Consider the following 17,507-nt stretch of genomic DNA (forward strand, 5'->3'; position numbering starts at 1 on the left):
GTCTCTTTTACCCTGACTGATGTCTTTCAATTGAGGATTGCTTCCACCTTTTTGAGATCCATGCATACACCTTTTTCAGCTTCAATGATGAATTCTAAGTAGATTGTAAACTTGATTTCAAAATCTCATTTATCAATGTCTACTTGCAGTTCTGCTTCATGTAGATGATTGAGTATTTATTGTATGTGTTTGCAATGCTCCATGAGCAATCCATCAGTAAAGATCAAGATATCATTCATGTACACTGAGGTGATCTCATCAAGTAGATCCCATAGAGCTCAGTTAATGTATTTTTAAAATATCCTCAAAACATTCACCAATTCAAAGAGGGTTACTGTCCATTCATATAATTCATAGCACATACAGAAGACAGTCAGTCATTCATCATCTTCATTAATTCTTATCTTATAGAAGATCACAAAGATGTCAAGTTTTGTAAAACATTTTACTTTTTTTATTTGTTTGAATGTTTCATTGATGAGTGAGAGGGGATATCAGTTCTTTTGTGTAAGGTTGTTAAATTCTCAATAGTCAATGCAAAATCATAGACCTTCTTCAGATTTCTTTGCAAATAGTATCAACACTGCAATAGATGAGTTGTTAATACAGATGAATTCTTTATTCAGTAATGGTTGCGAAGCGCCGTCCGCGTGTGGTCTAGCGCGGATCGATTCGGTCTGGCGCTGCCCTGTTCGGGCATGGCGTTGACCCGCCGGTCAGCTTTGACTCTCCAACATCATCTGTCGCAACTATAAAGCTGCTTCAACTGCCTCCCTCACACACACACTTCTGCGTCCTTATTTCCCTTTCTCCCTTTCCCTTCATCCATTCCCTTTCTTTTCTCTTCTCTGCCCCCCTGCTGTCTCGTTCCCCCGACCCACTGCCACTTCGCCACCACCCAGCCGTCCATCACCCTGATTTGGTCGCCGCTGGTCGAAGAAGGCCTCTGCAGCGTTGGCATCAGCGTCGAACCCGCCTAGGCTTCTTTTTCATATATACCATATGTGTTCTTTGCCTTATACCTTCTTCCACTCCTCTTCCTGCTCCTTCACTCTCTACTCTCGTCTCGCATTGAAGTGATACATGCGATCTCAAAAACAAAACAAAATATATAGCTTATCACCCCCCGTATCCGCAAACTGGTCAACCCCGCCCACAGTTCCTCAGTCCCTCCGTAATCCCTCTCTTTCTTGCGCTTCAGACGTGCCTCCTGATCAGCGGCCAATGGCAAAAATGCCTCATTTCGGTGAAACCCCGCTAGGCATGGATCATCGATCCCAATTGCGGCGTCGCTGAACCGGCGCCATTCTTCCCCCGGACCTTGGGCTCATTCTTCGACTTTTTTTATTTGCTGGTGTCTCGATGTGTCGGACCAAGAAATAACAGGAAAGGGAGGTCGATCACATGCCGTGTTTCCGGCCTTCCTTCTGCCCGTGGTTCGAAGGACCGCAGTTTCAGCTCCGGTGTGATCAACCCCGCCAGGAAATTCCTGCGATATGGTACGCCAGCGAGCTGAAGTCGCATCGTCCGGTCATCCTCGCATCAGGCTTTCCGGAGCGTGTCTGCGCTGCGTACGCCATGTAGAGATGCAGGGATGGTGTGATACAGGAGGAAGTCGCAAGGCCGAAGGCATGAGGAGGCCGTGTAAGTGAGGCTATAGCTGCATGTGTGCACAGCTGTCATGTGCTGCTCATTCTCATTCTCCTTGAGGGATTCACATCCAATTCATCCATGGTCCTTTCATCTTCCATTTCTGGATCATTCAAATGAAATTGAACCTGGATGGGAGGAGGCTGTGGCGCTGCTTCTGCGTCCACCCGACAGATGATGGACATGGCTGACCGCTACTCACACCTGCTTAAGTTACATTCTGCTGTTACATGTGCAGTGGCCGATGGTGTTTGGTTTGGGGGGCCTGGCACTCATCAGCTCTCTTTTAAGCAGGTGTAGATTTTTCTGGCTGACAGGCTTATTTGGAGGAACACAGAGGATGGAGCTCTTGCCAGAGCCATGAAAACAGTAGATAAAATGGTCTGCTTTCCCCCATGGATTCACCACTGCTGTTTCAATGAACTACACAAGATCACCATCTCTTCCTGCGAACATGTGCAGCGACTGGAACATCTATACCCCTTCCAATCCCCCCCCGAGGGCCTTGAAAACTCCTCGGTCCCCTAACCCCGCGAATCTCCCCCTTTCAAGACCCATGCCCGCAAATCATCAACCACAATCCTCTTACCCTATACCTCCTGCATCCCAATCTCTCCAGACGGTCCCTGCATCTTCCATCAGCTCTCAAACACTCTACCATCCTTTGCCCCTCATCCTCCTCCCTCCAGTCGTCCTTCGCAATTTCCGCCTTTCCCCCCTTTCAAAGATCATCATGAGGTCCAGTCTCGGGCAGGGGATACTCGTCTGAATGACTTTGATGAATTCTTTGCGGGACTTGATTCTCTCTGCGTTCCCATCCCCAGTGATGCAGTCGTGGAATGCTCGAGCCGGTATTTGCAGAATGAGAGACTCGGTTCTCACAGTAGATAGCCAGCACACACACACACACACACACTCTCTCTCTCTCTCTCTCTCTCTCTCTCTCGCTTCCCTTTCTTTTTGTTCTATCTGGTTAAGCCGGTTTCTAACACCAGGGCGTCTCCAAGGTTTTCCTGACGGGGATGAGAACAGAGGCCAGGAGAAGGACGATGAATTTTTACCAGTTCCTTCACCCGCTGTAGAATGCGGCCTGATCGGATCCACCGGCACAAAGGCTCTTCTTGGCAAAGGCAGTTCAACATCCGCTCTGGATCCGACTCCACAAGCCGGCTTTTTGAAGCCGGGGTCAGATCAGAATACATCGCACAGATGAGAATGACCCTGAAGCAGTTCTGATGACCCTCCACCCTTCAATCCACCGATCATGGTAGAATCTGATGACAGCGCTACCAACGGGTCCATTGTTGACAGCACCTTCACATCTCCCACCAAATGAGACATTTCTAGCCGTGCAACATCCATATCTCACTCTCCCAAGGCGGATGGCAGAAGCGACAAAGCCAGCACTGGCATCACCAGTGGCTGTTCTATTTCACTCAAGAAACAATGCCGGAACGGGGCCGGTACCGGTGCCATACACCCCATGGTCGCGGTCGAAGTACCGGTCATCGCGGATCGCCTCGAAGAAGACATATTAAGCCAACTCCGGACCCACCAACGGAAGAGTCATGCATGATCAAGGCGTGAGGTCCCCAATACCCAGGACTGTAAGCTTCCCGGGATACCCGTGCAGTGTGTTGAAGACGACACGACCATGTCCGACACGGGTAGCTCGAGTGCACACTCTGACAATACAGACGATGACTACTGTGCGAGCAGTGAAGAGGATGATCCAATGAAACCACCATTGAAGCATCACAGGCTTCCCACACCGCCATCCGATGCTGTGTCGCGCCGTCCTTGGTTTCAGATTCCAAGGGCAGCAGCCGCTGCAGTTCATGAAGGTGCTGAACAGAAAGACAGCAAGATGCAAGCGATGACTGTGAAGGACCCTTACACAACCCCTCCGAACATTAATCATGGACTGGACACATACACCCACTCCCGACCTTCTAATGATGATGAGATATGTAGTTGCCCTCTTCCGTTGTTGGCCTGAGGGGAAGCCGTGATGCTTTCATCATCAGTGGTCCAAGTCATTTTCAAGATGGTCACAGGCTGTTCAATGACTGCCTCAGATCTCATGAGTGAGACAACAGCTGCAGCTGACACTGAAAGAGATTGCAGTGAACAGAGGGTCAAGGATCTGAATGGGAAAAGACATTGCTGGATTCAAGAGGAGGACAACCATCTAATGACTCTGAAGCAGGACGGCTTCTCCTGGACGGAGATCAAGGAGCAGTTTCCACACAGACAGCTCAGCTCATTGCAGCAGCGATGGTACACAAAATTTCAGAATACACACACAAGCAACCCTCCCACCGACAAGCTGAGGCAAGAGGGGAAATGTAAGCGCGCTCATGCATAGAATGTGTGTTGCAATGGGTATTTGCTGATGCCATGCGAGCCTACCAGGTCGTGCGTCGGCTGGTGAACCCCTTCCAATATCAAAGCCGCCCACACCCCTCGAAACTTCACATCACTATCCCGGCCGACAATCCCAACCAGCAGATGATCCAGCCACGCCAAATGCAAAACCCCGCACACCATCTCCATCCTCAACAGTGACCGCCATGTGCTCTGTGTGCAATTCTGTGGTCGAGGTGGAGGCTTCCAGTGCGTTCAATGCCGCCAACAATCGCATGCGGGTCCGCGAGCAGCTGCGGTTCTGTGAGAAGCACTGAAAGGAAACCGCACAGCGCAAGTGGCCCCGACTTCATTATCCCATCATTGCTTGGGACTGCTAGATGATCGGTTGACTCAATTCCATCCTCGCCTGCGCCGGATCCTCGATGATTCCAGGTACCGCTCCCGCTATAAGAGTGTTGTGCACAAGAAAGTGCGGAAGCATGGCAGGAAGATCCTCTCTCAGAGTGTCCTGCAAAGTACCAGCTACTATAGCCTTAGAGGCCATGAGATTCTGTGAGTGAAGAAACACACCCTCCAACCCCAATCCCGCGAACCCACTGGAGGAACCTCATCATTGACCTTCCCCCCAGCTCAGCGCATGTCATGTCTCACTTTAACGATGCCATCGACTCACTGGCCGGCATCGATAGCGTGGCGTCGAAATATGGGACCGTTGTGTATGCCCAGGAGGTCTTGGTTCCCGAACTGCTGGAGATGTTGGTTCAGAAGGACATGGGAGTCGATGCCAAAGAGGCCCGCTGGATTCTGAAGGAGAGCAACAAAATCGGGAATTTGCTTAATCTTGAGTGAATCGGGAACATCCTTGTAGTAGATTATCTAGCTGATTTAGCAAGCTGTCTAAGAAGTGGAGTGAACCTAATTACAGAAATAATTGGATGCGTTAAACGCTATGTATTGAGCAGGCGAATATATAAAATGATGCTCATTCGCCAGAACCTCCACGTCTGGTTTTTGTCTCGCGGACAGCCACGGCAAGGTATGAATCCTACAACTCTGACATGGCATTTATCCATCTACGAATAAAAATTTTACAAAATTAAACAGTAGATACATTATGCCCTCAAGATTGATCTCTCCAACAAGCTCTTGTGGGAGTATCGCTGGTCGTTGTCAATCCAGAAAGCCCGTCACGATAGAACGAACAACTTCGGGATTAACCTTGACAATTAATCCAGTCCGGCCCTGCGAATTTCAACAGCAACTGCGCAACACCACTACAAACTTCGCACGTTACAATAAGAAGCCCTGGGGACCAGGCCTTTGAAGAAAGGGGATAATTGTAATAGGAGTAACGGAAGTATTTCTATTGTCTATAAGTGTGTTGGAAATAGATAATATCCAAATATTGACTCAAAAACTGAATACCGGTAGATAATTGAATTGCTTATTCTGACTCCAATAATTACACGCAAGGTTAACCGTCTTAGAGAGAGCATGCCCTTCAAAGCGTAAAGAAGGCCTATGCCAAGATCTACGCGCTAGCCAAATGGCGGTAGTGGATAGGACGTACTTTGTGCTATGATTGCTGTTATGAATCCAGGGTCTTATTGTTGGGGGTTTGGATTGGTTCGTCCCCGCATGGCGCTGGTGTGATTGAGCTCCTTTGCCCCAGTGGCCTAACACTTATGTGAGCTGGCACAGCTACGCGGACATATCACAGGACCTATCCTGGCCTATGACCTTTGACCAAAGTTCTTTGCAGATACAAAACAGAGCAGATTTTGTGGTAGACAAACCATCACTTTCAGACCCATGCCAACTGTTTTAGATAGTTTCTAGATCAATAACACATTACATATAAAATTGCTCAGTAACGACTTTTTTTCGCTACCTGTTCAGGATTTCTTGGAGGAGGAAGAAAAAGTTTTGTGAGAACCTTAATAAAGAATTCTTCGAAGTCTTTTTGTTTGCCTAAGGATGCTACGCTGTCCAGTTGATGTTGCTCAAAACATATTCGGAAATAAGATAATCCGTTCCGTTCACCTTGTTCACTCAACGTTGTTTTCCGATTTGTAATTAAGCACATACAAGCATTGTAGGGAGATTACGATAGGATTATGCCTTTAAAATGGATCCGAAAATACAAGAATTGTTGGCTGAACTCGAGCGAGAAAGAGCTGAACGTGAGCGAGAAAGAGCTGAACTTGATCAGGAAAGACAATGGCGTCAAGATGCGGAAGCTGAAGCGAGAAGCGAAAGAAGGCGACGTGAAGAAGCAGAAGCTCTGGCTGAGCTCAGAGTCATCAACACTGCCTCTCTTTTTACATGCCTGCCATGAATTGTTAGTCGCGATCGAGGTCGTGACAGACCCTACTCGAACAACTCAAGGCGCGGTAACGAGACCGACAAATCGGAGGGTTCCATCTCACATCACATTGTGGGAAACATTCACTGAGGAGCAAATGAAGGTGTGGCACAAGCTCGATCAGCATCCCCATTTCTTGACAGAAAAGCTCTTCCCCTCCCTACATCAGCTCGACTACGTCCGCCAACTCATCAGTCCAATTTCCTCAGAGTGGGATCTTCGGTACTATGAACGGGAAACGGTAGAAAATCAAGTGCGGGCCATAATAGACCGAATATATGAGAATGATGAGCTTAAGAGGGCATTCGTATTGCGCGGATCGATTACCTTTGAAAGCCATGCTAACCTTGGGCTTTCAACACGGGCGGCTGATTTGAACCCGGGTGATCAGCAGTCGTCCATTGAATCCATCGTCGGGACTGAATCAAGTACCGGAAAGAGAGTGGGCAAGAAGAATAAAACAAAGAAGAGGGAGACCACGATGGTCACGGGAGGACAGGCAGATCGATTCTGCATCTATCGCCAGGATGGCGATGAGCACATCCCAGCGCTCGCTATCGGGTACATTCATCCTTCCAAAGAAGTAATTGGTAAGGACCCAGATGATTCTGATTTCTGCTCGAAGTGGTTAGTCGCTGCCGTCATCACACAGCTGTTCTCCTACATGGTTGCCAAGGGAGTCCGGTACGGCTATGTGTGCACCGGAGAAGCCTTTATCTTTCTACACATTCTTGATGATCCGTCATCCGTCATGTGTTCCGTCTGTACTCCCAGCCTAGATGTTGAAGAAATCAATGATGACAGTCTCCGTTTAACCGCCGTCGCTCAGGTACTAGCATTTACCTTAAGAGCTCTAGAGTCCCCTCCTGCCCCGCAAGAATGGTATGATGCCGTCGCGGAACTTGGCATCTGGCCGGTTGAATACTCGGATATCCTCGAGCAAACACCTCCAAGCGCTCGACAGAAGCATGCCTCACCTCTGTATCGGGGCCGACGCCCTTCCAATCTTCCTCCTTTTCAGATGACATTACGACCCAGATGTCGGCCACACGCAGATATTGTACCTCAATCAAGAAGCCCTTCCCCCTCAATGTCTCCGCCTCCATCTCCGTTGTCGCCATCCGCACGCCGTGGACGAACCGCAAACGCTCGAGCCCGCTCTAACCCGGATCAAAAATCTGGTAAGAAAGGGCAATCCAGCGAAGACAGCGATGTCAATTGGATAGACCATGCTGCTGAACCACCAAAGATCAAAAGCCAACCTTACTGTTCCCAGCAGTGCTTGCTGGCTCTACGAGACGATGGTCCGCTCGACACCTCCTGCCCGAACTATCTCACTCACCTTAAGCGACGGATCCAGCCAGCGGAGTTTCGTGCTCTTATCCGAGAGCAGCTCTCCAGGGACCGTGGCCTGGATGCCAACTGTCGCCCTCTCTACAAGAAGGGAAGTTGTGGGGCAGCTTTTAAAATCCATCTTTTGTCGCATGGCTACACTCTACTCGCAAAGGGCGTCGAACGCAACAATTTACATAAACTCGAACATGAAAACAAAGTATACCATAGGCTTCACGATATTCAAGGCAACTACATTCCGGTTTGCCTCGGGATTGTTGTGCTTGACCCAAAATACCCGTATTACTATGACGAGGGAGTTTATACCCATATGCTCCTTCTGAGCTGGGCGGGAAAGCCCATCTCCGAAATTATGAAATCGGATAATTCGGCATGCGTGATTGAGATGACATCAGAGTCTCTTCAAGCGATTCACCTTGCAGGTGTACTGCACCGTGATGTCGAGCCACGAAATATTTTATGGAATGAGGGCTGCAATCGCCCTATGCTTGTAGATTTTGAACGAGCTGAGATGCGAAATGCGCTATCTGCTATATCACCGAACCTTGGGCTAAAGAGGAGAAGGCTTAGGAAGAACAGATCTATCTTTTCTAAAGAACTTTCAAAAGCTCAGATCAGCCTGGAGCGCTGTGGGGAATTGCTCCATCAGAATTCCGCCTCAAAGTTCAAGGAATAGCACCATTGAACTCAGTTGGACAACTATGCACGATGAGCCGCTACAATAATGATTATTAGAAAAGCTAACATTCCAGAGCGTGAAGGAGCGGGCCCACAAGATTATCCTGTTTTGATCTTTTGATAACTAGTGCATGTTTAAAGATTTTAATATCATTGGACTTTCAAACCTAATATCATGGAACATAACCCCCATGGACCTCCCCGATGACCCTAACAATTTATGGCTCGTACCCTAGCCCAACCAAACCCAACTTTCCCCCGACTCCCACCCGTAGTAATAAATTGAGAGTTCTTTTTGTAGCGAGTATTTTCATCTCATACTTCTCTGTTGATTGAGTATGGCACCACTCATGGACCACAGGATGTACATCCATGTTTGGTTCGCAGAGAAGTTATAGAGGGCACTAGGGTCATTGTATGGAATATGAAGAAGAACGATAGCAAATCCATTAGTTATGTAGGAGTACTCCAGTCCACATCATTCCTTCATGTATGTTCAAATGGTCTGTCTATTATGAATGAAATGCAAAAGAAAAAAAAATGGAAGCGCATCTCGTATTCCAGTTTACTGCATCTATCGCAGCGTCCGCGTGCACAGGAGGCGGTCTCGCAGTTTGGTTGATTTCGATTGCACAAAGGAATCCTTGGAGACTTCCCTCGCAGAAGTCAGTCATTCTGTGCCAGACAGACATAGGACTTCTAGTATTTGTTGGATCAATTGTTTCGCTTGTCCTTGCTGTCTATGAGCCAATCTATAAAAATGGTCAGGAGCAGACTCTGAGTAATTTGACTGGTCTAAACAGTCTACAATATTCCCAAGAATCCTGATCTCAACCACCGAACCTCCCTCTAATTACTTTTTAACAGCCTTGAAATATTGTGAAGTCCTGAGGATCGTCACTGGGAGATAGAATCCTTCCACACGCGTCAATGAAATTTCCAGATCACGTGATATAATCAGCACCTGGCTCCTTCAGAAAGAGAGTTATCCACGGGGCGCGTTAGCGGCGTTATAACATGACCCCCCCCAAATAACCAGGTTATCCCGGACGCCACCCCAGCCAAACCCCCCCCTGGATAACTGAGTTATGGGGGGGGGGGTCTGCTTGGCATGTTATCTTGGCTGTTATGAAGGCTTTGTACGATATGATTGGTTGAGAAAAATAGCATGTGTATTGGTGCTATTTAGATATAATCTGCAAGCTAGCTAGCTATTCTAATTTCTATCTATGGCCTGCTTGGCTTCACCATATAGGCTACTAGTCCTGGGCACCAACGTAGAGGTGCAGGTCATGTCCAGGTGTCGTACACAGGCTCCGTACGACTGGAGTGGGCATGGGCATGGGCATGGGCAAAAAGAAAGAAAAGAAAAAGAAGAAAAAGAAGAAAGGGATCATACATAGCAGGGGGAGAGCTATTCCAGAACAATAGGAGCAGCAGGTGTTGAACCAGCTGTGAGAAGCTGCTGCCCGGGGGGGGGGCCCATCTGCCGTTGAGGGCCATCCTCATCATCATCATCACCATCCAAGTCAATCACCTCTATACCCCCATCTCATACGGAGCAGCGAGCGGCATGATCCCGCCACTTACAGTTGCCACAGGCTCCACCAAAGTGGCCAGGCAGACGGCGGCATTCTGGGAATGGACGTAAGCCTGGGCCACCCCGGCAGGCCAGGCACGCGTGTGGCTCCGGCCGGCCATGAGATTGTATGAGGAGAGCATTGATGTATGATGGATGATGGGTTCGAATCTGTGCCTCTGTCATGGCGCCCTGTACAAACAGCACATCTCACTCAGAGAGTGCCAGAACTGCCCTGGCCTGCAGACTGTGGGCAAAGAGGTTCAGCTGTTGACCAGCAATGAAGAGGGTGTGATGGGGGTCCTGAGGATGATCGAGGCTGAGAAGCGTGAGAGCTCTATGTCATTGTATGAAGAAGGAGAAGAGAGTGGTTAGCCTTGTGATCTCTAGCTGATGAAGCAACCTACCTGACCTTTATATGTACATGATGGATATGATGGCGTGATGAAAGAGAAAGAAGAAGAGAAGAGGAAGAAGAGAGAGAAGAAGGCGGTATAAATAAAGAGGTTGACAGGCAGGCAGACAGACACAAGATGGCAGGTGCAACTCACTGCTTTCTTATTCACCTTCTTTATCAACTCACCATCTCACTGCCACCTCCGTACGATGAAAGAAAAGATAAAGTTAGAAGTAAGCAAGCAAGTAGACAGTACTAGAAGCAATGAGAATGAGATTTAATTAATCAAGTCTATCTTCTGTCTATCTATCATACACACACTCTATTCTATGTTAGTATTATACAAAACAACTCTGTATGAAGAAGAATAAAGAAGAGAAGAAAAGAAAACAACTACTTCTGTCTCTGCTTCTTCAACAGCTCTGTCAACTTATTGAGAGAGAGCTTTCCCTGCTGCTGCATCAGCTTCACAGATTCCACAGCAGCATTGACAGTTATATCAAAGGCTATCTGTGTACAGATCTCATTGATGATGATTCTACAGCAGCAGAACATCATCTGCTTCTTGAATGAGCTTTTATGCCAGTCATCCCTCTGATTCTTCAGACTCTGTACAGATGGGCCACCTCTCAGACCAGCAGTCCACTCCCGCCACAGATCAGACACTGACTGAATTGTATAGAAAAGAGAATACTGATTCTCTATTCAGAGAGGGGTGAGAAGCACAGCTGTCAGATCTGCAGAGTTTGACTCTGCAGACTTTTATATGATGTCCTCAGCAGAGGCAGAGGCAGAGATGGAGACAGAGACAGAAGAGAAGAAGATAGCAGCAGCAGAAGAAATGACAGTTCAATTCAGCAGCAGAGCTCTGAATCTGAATAGAGTTCTGAGAAATTGCCTGTATGAAGAAGGTGATTTGATCATCAATCAGATCAGCAAGCTGCTGAGTCATCTTCTGCTGCAGCTGCAGATTCTCATGACCTCATTTATCAATGAACTGAATCAACTCCTGCTGTACATTTCTTAGCTGACCAGCAATGGCAGGTATCACTCACTGAATCTGAAGCTTCTGAGGCTTCACCACTGTCTCAAGGGTCTGAATAATCTGAAGAGCATACTTCTGATAGTCCTTCTGTACAAAGAGTGGATCTGACCACAGAGGGTGGTCAGAAAACTGCTGTTGCAGCACCACAGAGTTCTGAAGAATCACTGTATGAAGCTGCTTCAGCAGGTGAAGGAATTCCTGAGCTGTTAGATTCTGCTTGTCCTTCAGTAAATCATTCATCTCAGAGTCTTCAGCTTCAATCTCATTCTGCATCTGCTCTGTCTTCAACTCTGCCTCTGTCTCTGCCTCTGTCTCTGTCTGCCCCTTCTGCTGATCCCCGTACAACTCAAATCTATTCAGTCAGACATCCACCCATGGCCAGATGGCTGTCTCCAGCTGCTCAGAGGGGGGGACAGTCACCCGGGGAAGGAAGTAGTTGCTCTGAGCCTGTGGCTCAAACCCTGCCATCGCCTGTACGAATTCGCAGGGGATATTGGTGAGATAGCAGTTGATCAGAGCATCATTGTTCCATCGGCCAGCCCAGTGGATCTGGCCCTCTGACACTCCATTCAGCTCAGCATATCTGGACCCCTGACTCCGGCCAAGATGAGTCTTTTTACTTGACATGAGCCCAGTTGTTGCATACATACGATTGACCCACTGCAGCTGGGTGTCGTACGACAGAGGCTTGAGAGGATCCTGACCACAGAGAAGATGAATGTCATATCAGAGGAATCATCTTTGAAAGTTGGGTGGGGCCTTCCATACGATGTTCCAGTGGTAGAACAGATAGAATGCCAGATGGGATATCATACAGAGCGGAGGGGTCTTGTGTCTCACCACAGCAGTATATTCCAGCCACCCCAGCTGATTGGTCTTATCATTGTCTGTGATGAGAATCATGGGCCAGCATGGGGTGGGGCCCTCATTTGGAAGCTGGATGGTAAAAAGATCAGGCAGCTGTGCCGTACGGGATGTCTCCCCTTGCAGAAGCATGTTGTGGTTCATGAGGAAGTTCAACTCTGTATGAAAGTGGCTCAGCACAGATGTCTGATCATTCTTATACCAGTCTGGTCAGCAGAACTTCATCAGATGAAGCATCATCCTCTCATTGTATTCATTCTGCAGGGTGTTGACTCCCCAATCCACATACTGCAACCACTTCCATACAGTCTTCTTAATCTCATGACTGCGAAGAACTGCAGTCACCATCTGTCTGTGGGGGTAAGAGGAGGAGTTCAATCCTCTGCTCTGCTGGAATCTGTACAGATCCACCACTGCCGCCACATACAGCTTGACTGTGCTTCAGCCCACAGTCTGAGGAACAGCTTTGCCATCCCTGTCCGTACGGATGTTTCCTTCTTCTCTGTCACCAACTCTCCATCCTCAAAGCCTGTCTTCATACAGAAGTTCTGTGATTGATTGTGTTAGAATTAGATCTTATAGCCAGCTTCTTTGCTCACTTATCTGCCACTTCTTCTGCTTGGGCAGATACTGCTTATTGGTGTTTTTTGGCCGGTTCTTCACGGCCTTGGCCAGGGCCTGCTCTCCATATGAGAACAGCTTGTTACTGATCTGAAGCCGCTGATTCATCTCAGATGAAAGATTGAAGGACAGAGGCAGGGATACCATGATAGTGATAGTATTTCAAGAATATTAATGATATTTCTCCAGCTAAAAAACAGTTAAATCTAAAGAATGCCTGCTTGTACGGACCAGGGGTAAAATCTGGATGACTAAGATTGGTTATTTGAGGGCTTGGCTAACATAACTATATACTAACTTCTATTGGCTGAAGTGTTTACATGGTTTAGTTAATTATCAGGTTTTTTCACAGTTTTTCCCTGATAAGCATAGACTGGTTGTCAGGTGTGATTGATGACTTTCTAGAGGCTTGTTAGCCTCCTCTGAGATCTATGAATGAATTGTAGAATGCTTAACTAAAAAGCCCCACATGGAGGATAACATAGTTATGTGGTTTTCTAGTACATTAATAAGTGTGGCCGCCATAGCCTTAGGCTGCATGCGGCCTGTGAAAAATATGAAGAATAATAATAATAAATAATAATGATAATGATAATGATAATGGGACTGAGGAGAAATTTAGTCCCAGTCCCATGCATGGTCACACAGTCAGTCTACTCATTCTAATCCTGATCTCACTTAAAATCATGCCAAGAAATGGACTGAGATCAAACCAAACCAAATCAAATGTGTAATTCATGGTCCCACCAGCCACTCTAGCCTTACAGATCGGGGTAGTGATGAAGAGTAGAGGATCGATAATATAATATAAAATAATAAGAGATTCCGTTTTTGTATCTTGGTTATGTCCATATATATATATTGAAAATTTAAAAAAATAAAAATAAAAATAAAACAAAATGCTAATCAAGTGCCCGCCGTTTCCATCCATTTCCCATTCCATTCCCGCTCTGCCAGCCCATTGCGCTGTTACCCATGCAAAATTTAAAAATTATGCCGCCCGGAGAGAAACCTCTATGCCAAAAAAGAAAAAGAAAAAGAAAAAGAAAAGAGACTTAAAAAAGCCAACCTTTTGAAAAAAAAAATAAATAAATAAATAAAAGTGGTGGGTATCTTTGAAACAAAAGCATAGATAGATATTAAATAAATAAATGAAAAAAAAAAAAAAAAAAAAAAAAAAAAAAAAAAAAAAATGAGATTCCGCTCTGAAGAGATGGGATTGGTTGGTTGATGTGTTGAACACGGGGTTTTTATTTATATATATATATATATATTTTACTTCTTCTGTGTGCTTCGATAGTAAAAAATTCTATCTATATCAGCAAGAAATCCCAGTTGTTTTGCTTCATAACATCACGCCAGTGGATGTTCGCAAGGGGGTTGGGGGCGGGTTTCTGGTGGCTGTGCTCATCACCTGAGGCGGTGGAGGCGGTGGAGGCGGTGGTAGCAGATGACAGGCTTCCGCCCGGGGTTGTCGAGGCGGACACCGGAGTCGGGAGGAACGACACGTCTGAAACAGCAGCCACCACCACGAGGTCGGCCTGGCGCCAGACCTCGCGCAGCAGACAGGCCATCCGACCGAAGCTGCCGTTCCCGCCGGCGGGGCCAAGCATCTCGGCGCGGCGTTCGAACATGGAACGGAATGGGCTGGTCGGAGTGGAGAAGGCGCCGCAGATGAGGAATGGCCAGACAAGGGAGCGGTCGAAGCCGTCCGCACCGCCGGGGATCAGGTCTACCAGGTCCGCAAAGTCGGAGATCAGGCGCATGGTTCCGACTTGGGTGCGATGGAAGCCCGGGACAAGGCTGCAGAGGTACACGCGGGCGGCGAGGCGGTAAAGCGCCGTCATGTTCTGTGAGAGCTGGCATGATTGGAGGATACCGGTGTCGTTCGTTGGATATGCGAGGGATCCTGGTGGTGGCTCGGTGCGGTCGAGCTGATGGGCGAGGGCGGTGACGTGCGAGCAAAGCTGGAGGTCGTCGATGCAACCTTCGATCTTCAGCGCGTCGAGGCAGGAGATCTCGGAGATCAGATACATCACGCGGTCCTCGCAGCCCATCAGATCATATAGCCCAGAAGAGGAGCCGGCCAGGAGCTTGGTGCGGTAGAGGTGTGCGCACTGCGGTGTCTTTCCCAGCATCGTTGAACCCAGGATGTCGATCCAAGCAACCAGAGTCATGTCGAAGGGTGCGGGGATACTGTGGTTGTCCGCGTCGAGCAGCATTTGCGGAAGGCCAAGCCTAGCGATCAGTTCGGTGACGGGCTGGAAGTGCGAGTGCCATGGGATATCGAGCAGCACATCATTCGGGCAGCCAACGGTGCATGGAAAGAGGATCATGGCCAGTATCGCGTCCAGGATCTGGAGATTGTCCGTGTCCTGCGTCAGAGCCTCGTTGAGCTCCTTCACCGCCTCCCCGCGATGGTTGAGGATGGCGTTATCAAACCGATCGCCATTGCCGCAGTCAGTAGCCTTGAGATGCATGGCTGCGATACTCAGGCAACAGTGCAAGTAAGGCTTGTTGGCCTGCAAGGCGGGTAAGATACGTGATTGCACGATACCGTGTTGTCTCGTCTCCAGAACGGGGAAAACAAGTGGAATGATGTGCTCGAAGAAATGCTCCAGAAGGTGACGGTCGCCATCGTCAAGATTGAACATATCGGCGATGGTGGGCTCGGGTGGCAGGGTGAAGAAGCCGAAGTCGCTCGCTTCCGGTGAGCTGAAGGATTCCTTGCAACTTTCGAAATACTCCTTCTGAACCCAATCATCACCCGGGAACGTTGGTAGGGTGGCATGCGACAACGGTGGCTGGAAAGTGCTGAACGTGGAGATGGAAGAATCTCGCCGGGTGGGAATATCATTAACGTATAATTGTCGCTCCGTCTTGATGTCGACTTCGTATGGCGGTGCCGTTCCGTAGAAGGCGGCGGCCTCGAAATGGGGAGTCTGGAGTTGGGATCCGAAGGGGTCAAACGGATCATGCGACGAGAAGGGAAAATCGTGCAGCTCATGTTCCAGGGAGAAGTGCGACTCGGCCGACGGGGCGCGAGTTCCATCCAAGCCATCCGAATAGCTGTCGATCGTTGGGGCGGAATGTGTCAGGCTGGGGGTGGAATGGGCGCAGCTGTTTGCGCGGGCACTGGCACTCGCGCACGCTTTCTCATTGAGCTTGGTCTTCTTGATGATGTCCTTGATCAATTCCTTTTGGATGCGCCGTTGCTCGTTGTTCCCCCACCATACGGGCCGCTTGTATTGGCATTTCAGCTTCAGGTTCTTGCAAGCTTTGCAGATCATCTTTCCCTCGTCGCACTTCTTCCTTCGCAGACGACAGGTGAAGCACCCTAATCCAAGAGAGTGTATAATATAAGTATTGGGGATTATAGATTTCTTTCCGGGGTGAATTCGGGCAAACATACCTAATCTGGAGCGTCGATGGGTCTTCTCAGCCATCTTCGAGGGGTAGGAGGAGGAGTCTCCCGCAGGCCTGGCCGAGGATTTGGGAGTGGCCTTGCGCGAGTTCTTGAAGACCTTCCCGGCCGGGGTTGACGCGGAGGAAACCATGTTTGCGGGAGTAGTAGGCACCTGTGCCTTTGCCAGGGGGGCGATGGTGGTGTAGGACATTATTATTAATAGGTAGTAGTAGTAGTAGTAGTAGTAGTAGTAGTAGTAGTAGTAGTAGTAGTAGTAGTAACCAACAACCATAAAACACAACACGAGACAAGATCCTGCTTGTCTGGGTTCCCGACCTGAGCAGGAGCCGTGGTTGAGTAAGGCAGATAGAGAGAGATATAGAGAGAGAGAGAGAGAGAGAGATATCAAATCTCAAATTAGGCGAGGGTTGTATAAGCCGGGGTAGGTTCCAGCAGCGGCATGCGACGGAGATCGGATTGATTCGAATGTATATATATATATATATATATATATATATATATATTAGGAGTTGTATACAGCAAGGAATGGCGTAAAGCTTGGCCAGCAGGCTTTGTGAAGGAGAGAGGGCGTATCTGTCGGATGAGGTAAGAGGAGGAGAGGAGTGAAGACGAGGAAGGATGATGGATAGGATGATGGATAGGATGATCGGATGGTAGAACCGAAGATAGACAGGTAGACAGATATAGTCGTGGAAGAGTAAGAGAAGAATGTCCAGCAATTCGATGCCGCGCGCTGCCGTCTAGCAAGAAGCACTCTGAAGCTCTTTGCAGCATCCAGGGCAGCCCGCGTTATAAGAATTACAAGAATCCCTCGGCTGAGACCGATCCCGCCAAAAAGCCAAACAAGGGCCGTTTCTATTTTTGACCGTCCGCGGTGGATCAGATGCACGATGGCGCGCCGCAACGGGACTAGGCCCACTGGATGGACGGGGAAACCCTCGGGACAGAGCCTAATTGGGCTTAATTGGGCGAGTGGGGAAGTTGGCGAGTGGGCGAGTGGGCAGGAAAAGAAACAATCCTCAGCCATTGATTGGCCAGACCATCGTGCCTGGCCTCTCCATCTCTAAAAAAAAAACCATGCAGGCCATACCCGCTTAGGCAGGAAGCAGAGGGTCGGCGGGAAGTTGCTCGAACGCTGCTGGTCCGTTGAGTGGTCAG

The 17,507-nt window shown here is 48.4% G+C and overlaps 5 protein-coding genes across 5 annotated transcripts; 2 read left to right on the forward strand and 3 right to left on the reverse strand.

Annotated features, from left to right (window-relative positions):
- Nucleotides 1-622: 622 nt before the first annotated feature.
- HCAG_07883 (predicted protein) lies at nucleotides 623-961 on the reverse strand (the record flags this gene model as incomplete). Its single annotated transcript, XM_001537517.1, has 2 exons — nucleotides 623-688; nucleotides 788-961. 2 exons carry the CDS (start codon nucleotides 959-961, stop codon nucleotides 623-625), a joined length of 240 nt encoding a protein of 79 aa, XP_001537567.1.
- Nucleotides 962-6,148: 5,187 nt separating this feature from the next.
- On the forward strand, nucleotides 6,149-8,414 carry HCAG_07884 (predicted protein; the record flags this gene model as incomplete). The annotated part of the gene is made up of 2 exons (XM_001537518.1): nucleotides 6,149-6,203; nucleotides 6,238-8,414. The coding sequence occupies 2 exons, from the start codon at nucleotides 6,149-6,151 to the stop codon at nucleotides 8,412-8,414; spliced, it is 2,232 nt and encodes a 743-aa protein (XP_001537568.1).
- A 1,130-nt stretch (nucleotides 8,415-9,544) lies between these two features.
- HCAG_07885 (predicted protein) lies at nucleotides 9,545-11,545 on the forward strand (the record flags this gene model as incomplete). The annotated part of the gene is made up of 7 exons (XM_001537519.1): nucleotides 9,545-9,555; nucleotides 9,672-9,734; nucleotides 10,018-10,063; nucleotides 10,242-10,365; nucleotides 10,518-10,625; nucleotides 11,121-11,406; nucleotides 11,437-11,545. The coding sequence occupies 7 exons, from the start codon at nucleotides 9,545-9,547 to the stop codon at nucleotides 11,543-11,545; spliced, it is 747 nt and encodes a 248-aa protein (XP_001537569.1).
- A 252-nt stretch (nucleotides 11,546-11,797) lies between these two features.
- On the reverse strand, nucleotides 11,798-13,069 carry HCAG_07886 (predicted protein; the record flags this gene model as incomplete). Its single annotated transcript, XM_001537520.1, has 4 exons — nucleotides 11,798-12,136; nucleotides 12,278-12,507; nucleotides 12,729-12,830; nucleotides 12,901-13,069. The coding sequence occupies 4 exons, from the start codon at nucleotides 13,067-13,069 to the stop codon at nucleotides 11,798-11,800; spliced, it is 840 nt and encodes a 279-aa protein (XP_001537570.1).
- Nucleotides 13,070-14,235: 1,166 nt separating this feature from the next.
- On the reverse strand, nucleotides 14,236-16,620 carry HCAG_07887 (predicted protein; the record flags this gene model as incomplete). The annotated part of the gene is made up of 2 exons (XM_001537521.1): nucleotides 14,236-16,259; nucleotides 16,335-16,620. 2 exons carry the CDS (start codon nucleotides 16,618-16,620, stop codon nucleotides 14,236-14,238), a joined length of 2,310 nt encoding a protein of 769 aa, XP_001537571.1.
- Between the last annotated feature and the right edge of the window lie 887 nt (nucleotides 16,621-17,507).

The sequence above is a fragment of the Histoplasma capsulatum genome, genomic scaffold (assembly GCF_000149585.1).
Source record: "Histoplasma capsulatum NAm1 scaffold_9 genomic scaffold, whole genome shotgun sequence".
NCBI classification, from domain to species: Eukaryota; Fungi; Ascomycota; class Eurotiomycetes; order Onygenales; family Ajellomycetaceae; genus Histoplasma; species Histoplasma mississippiense.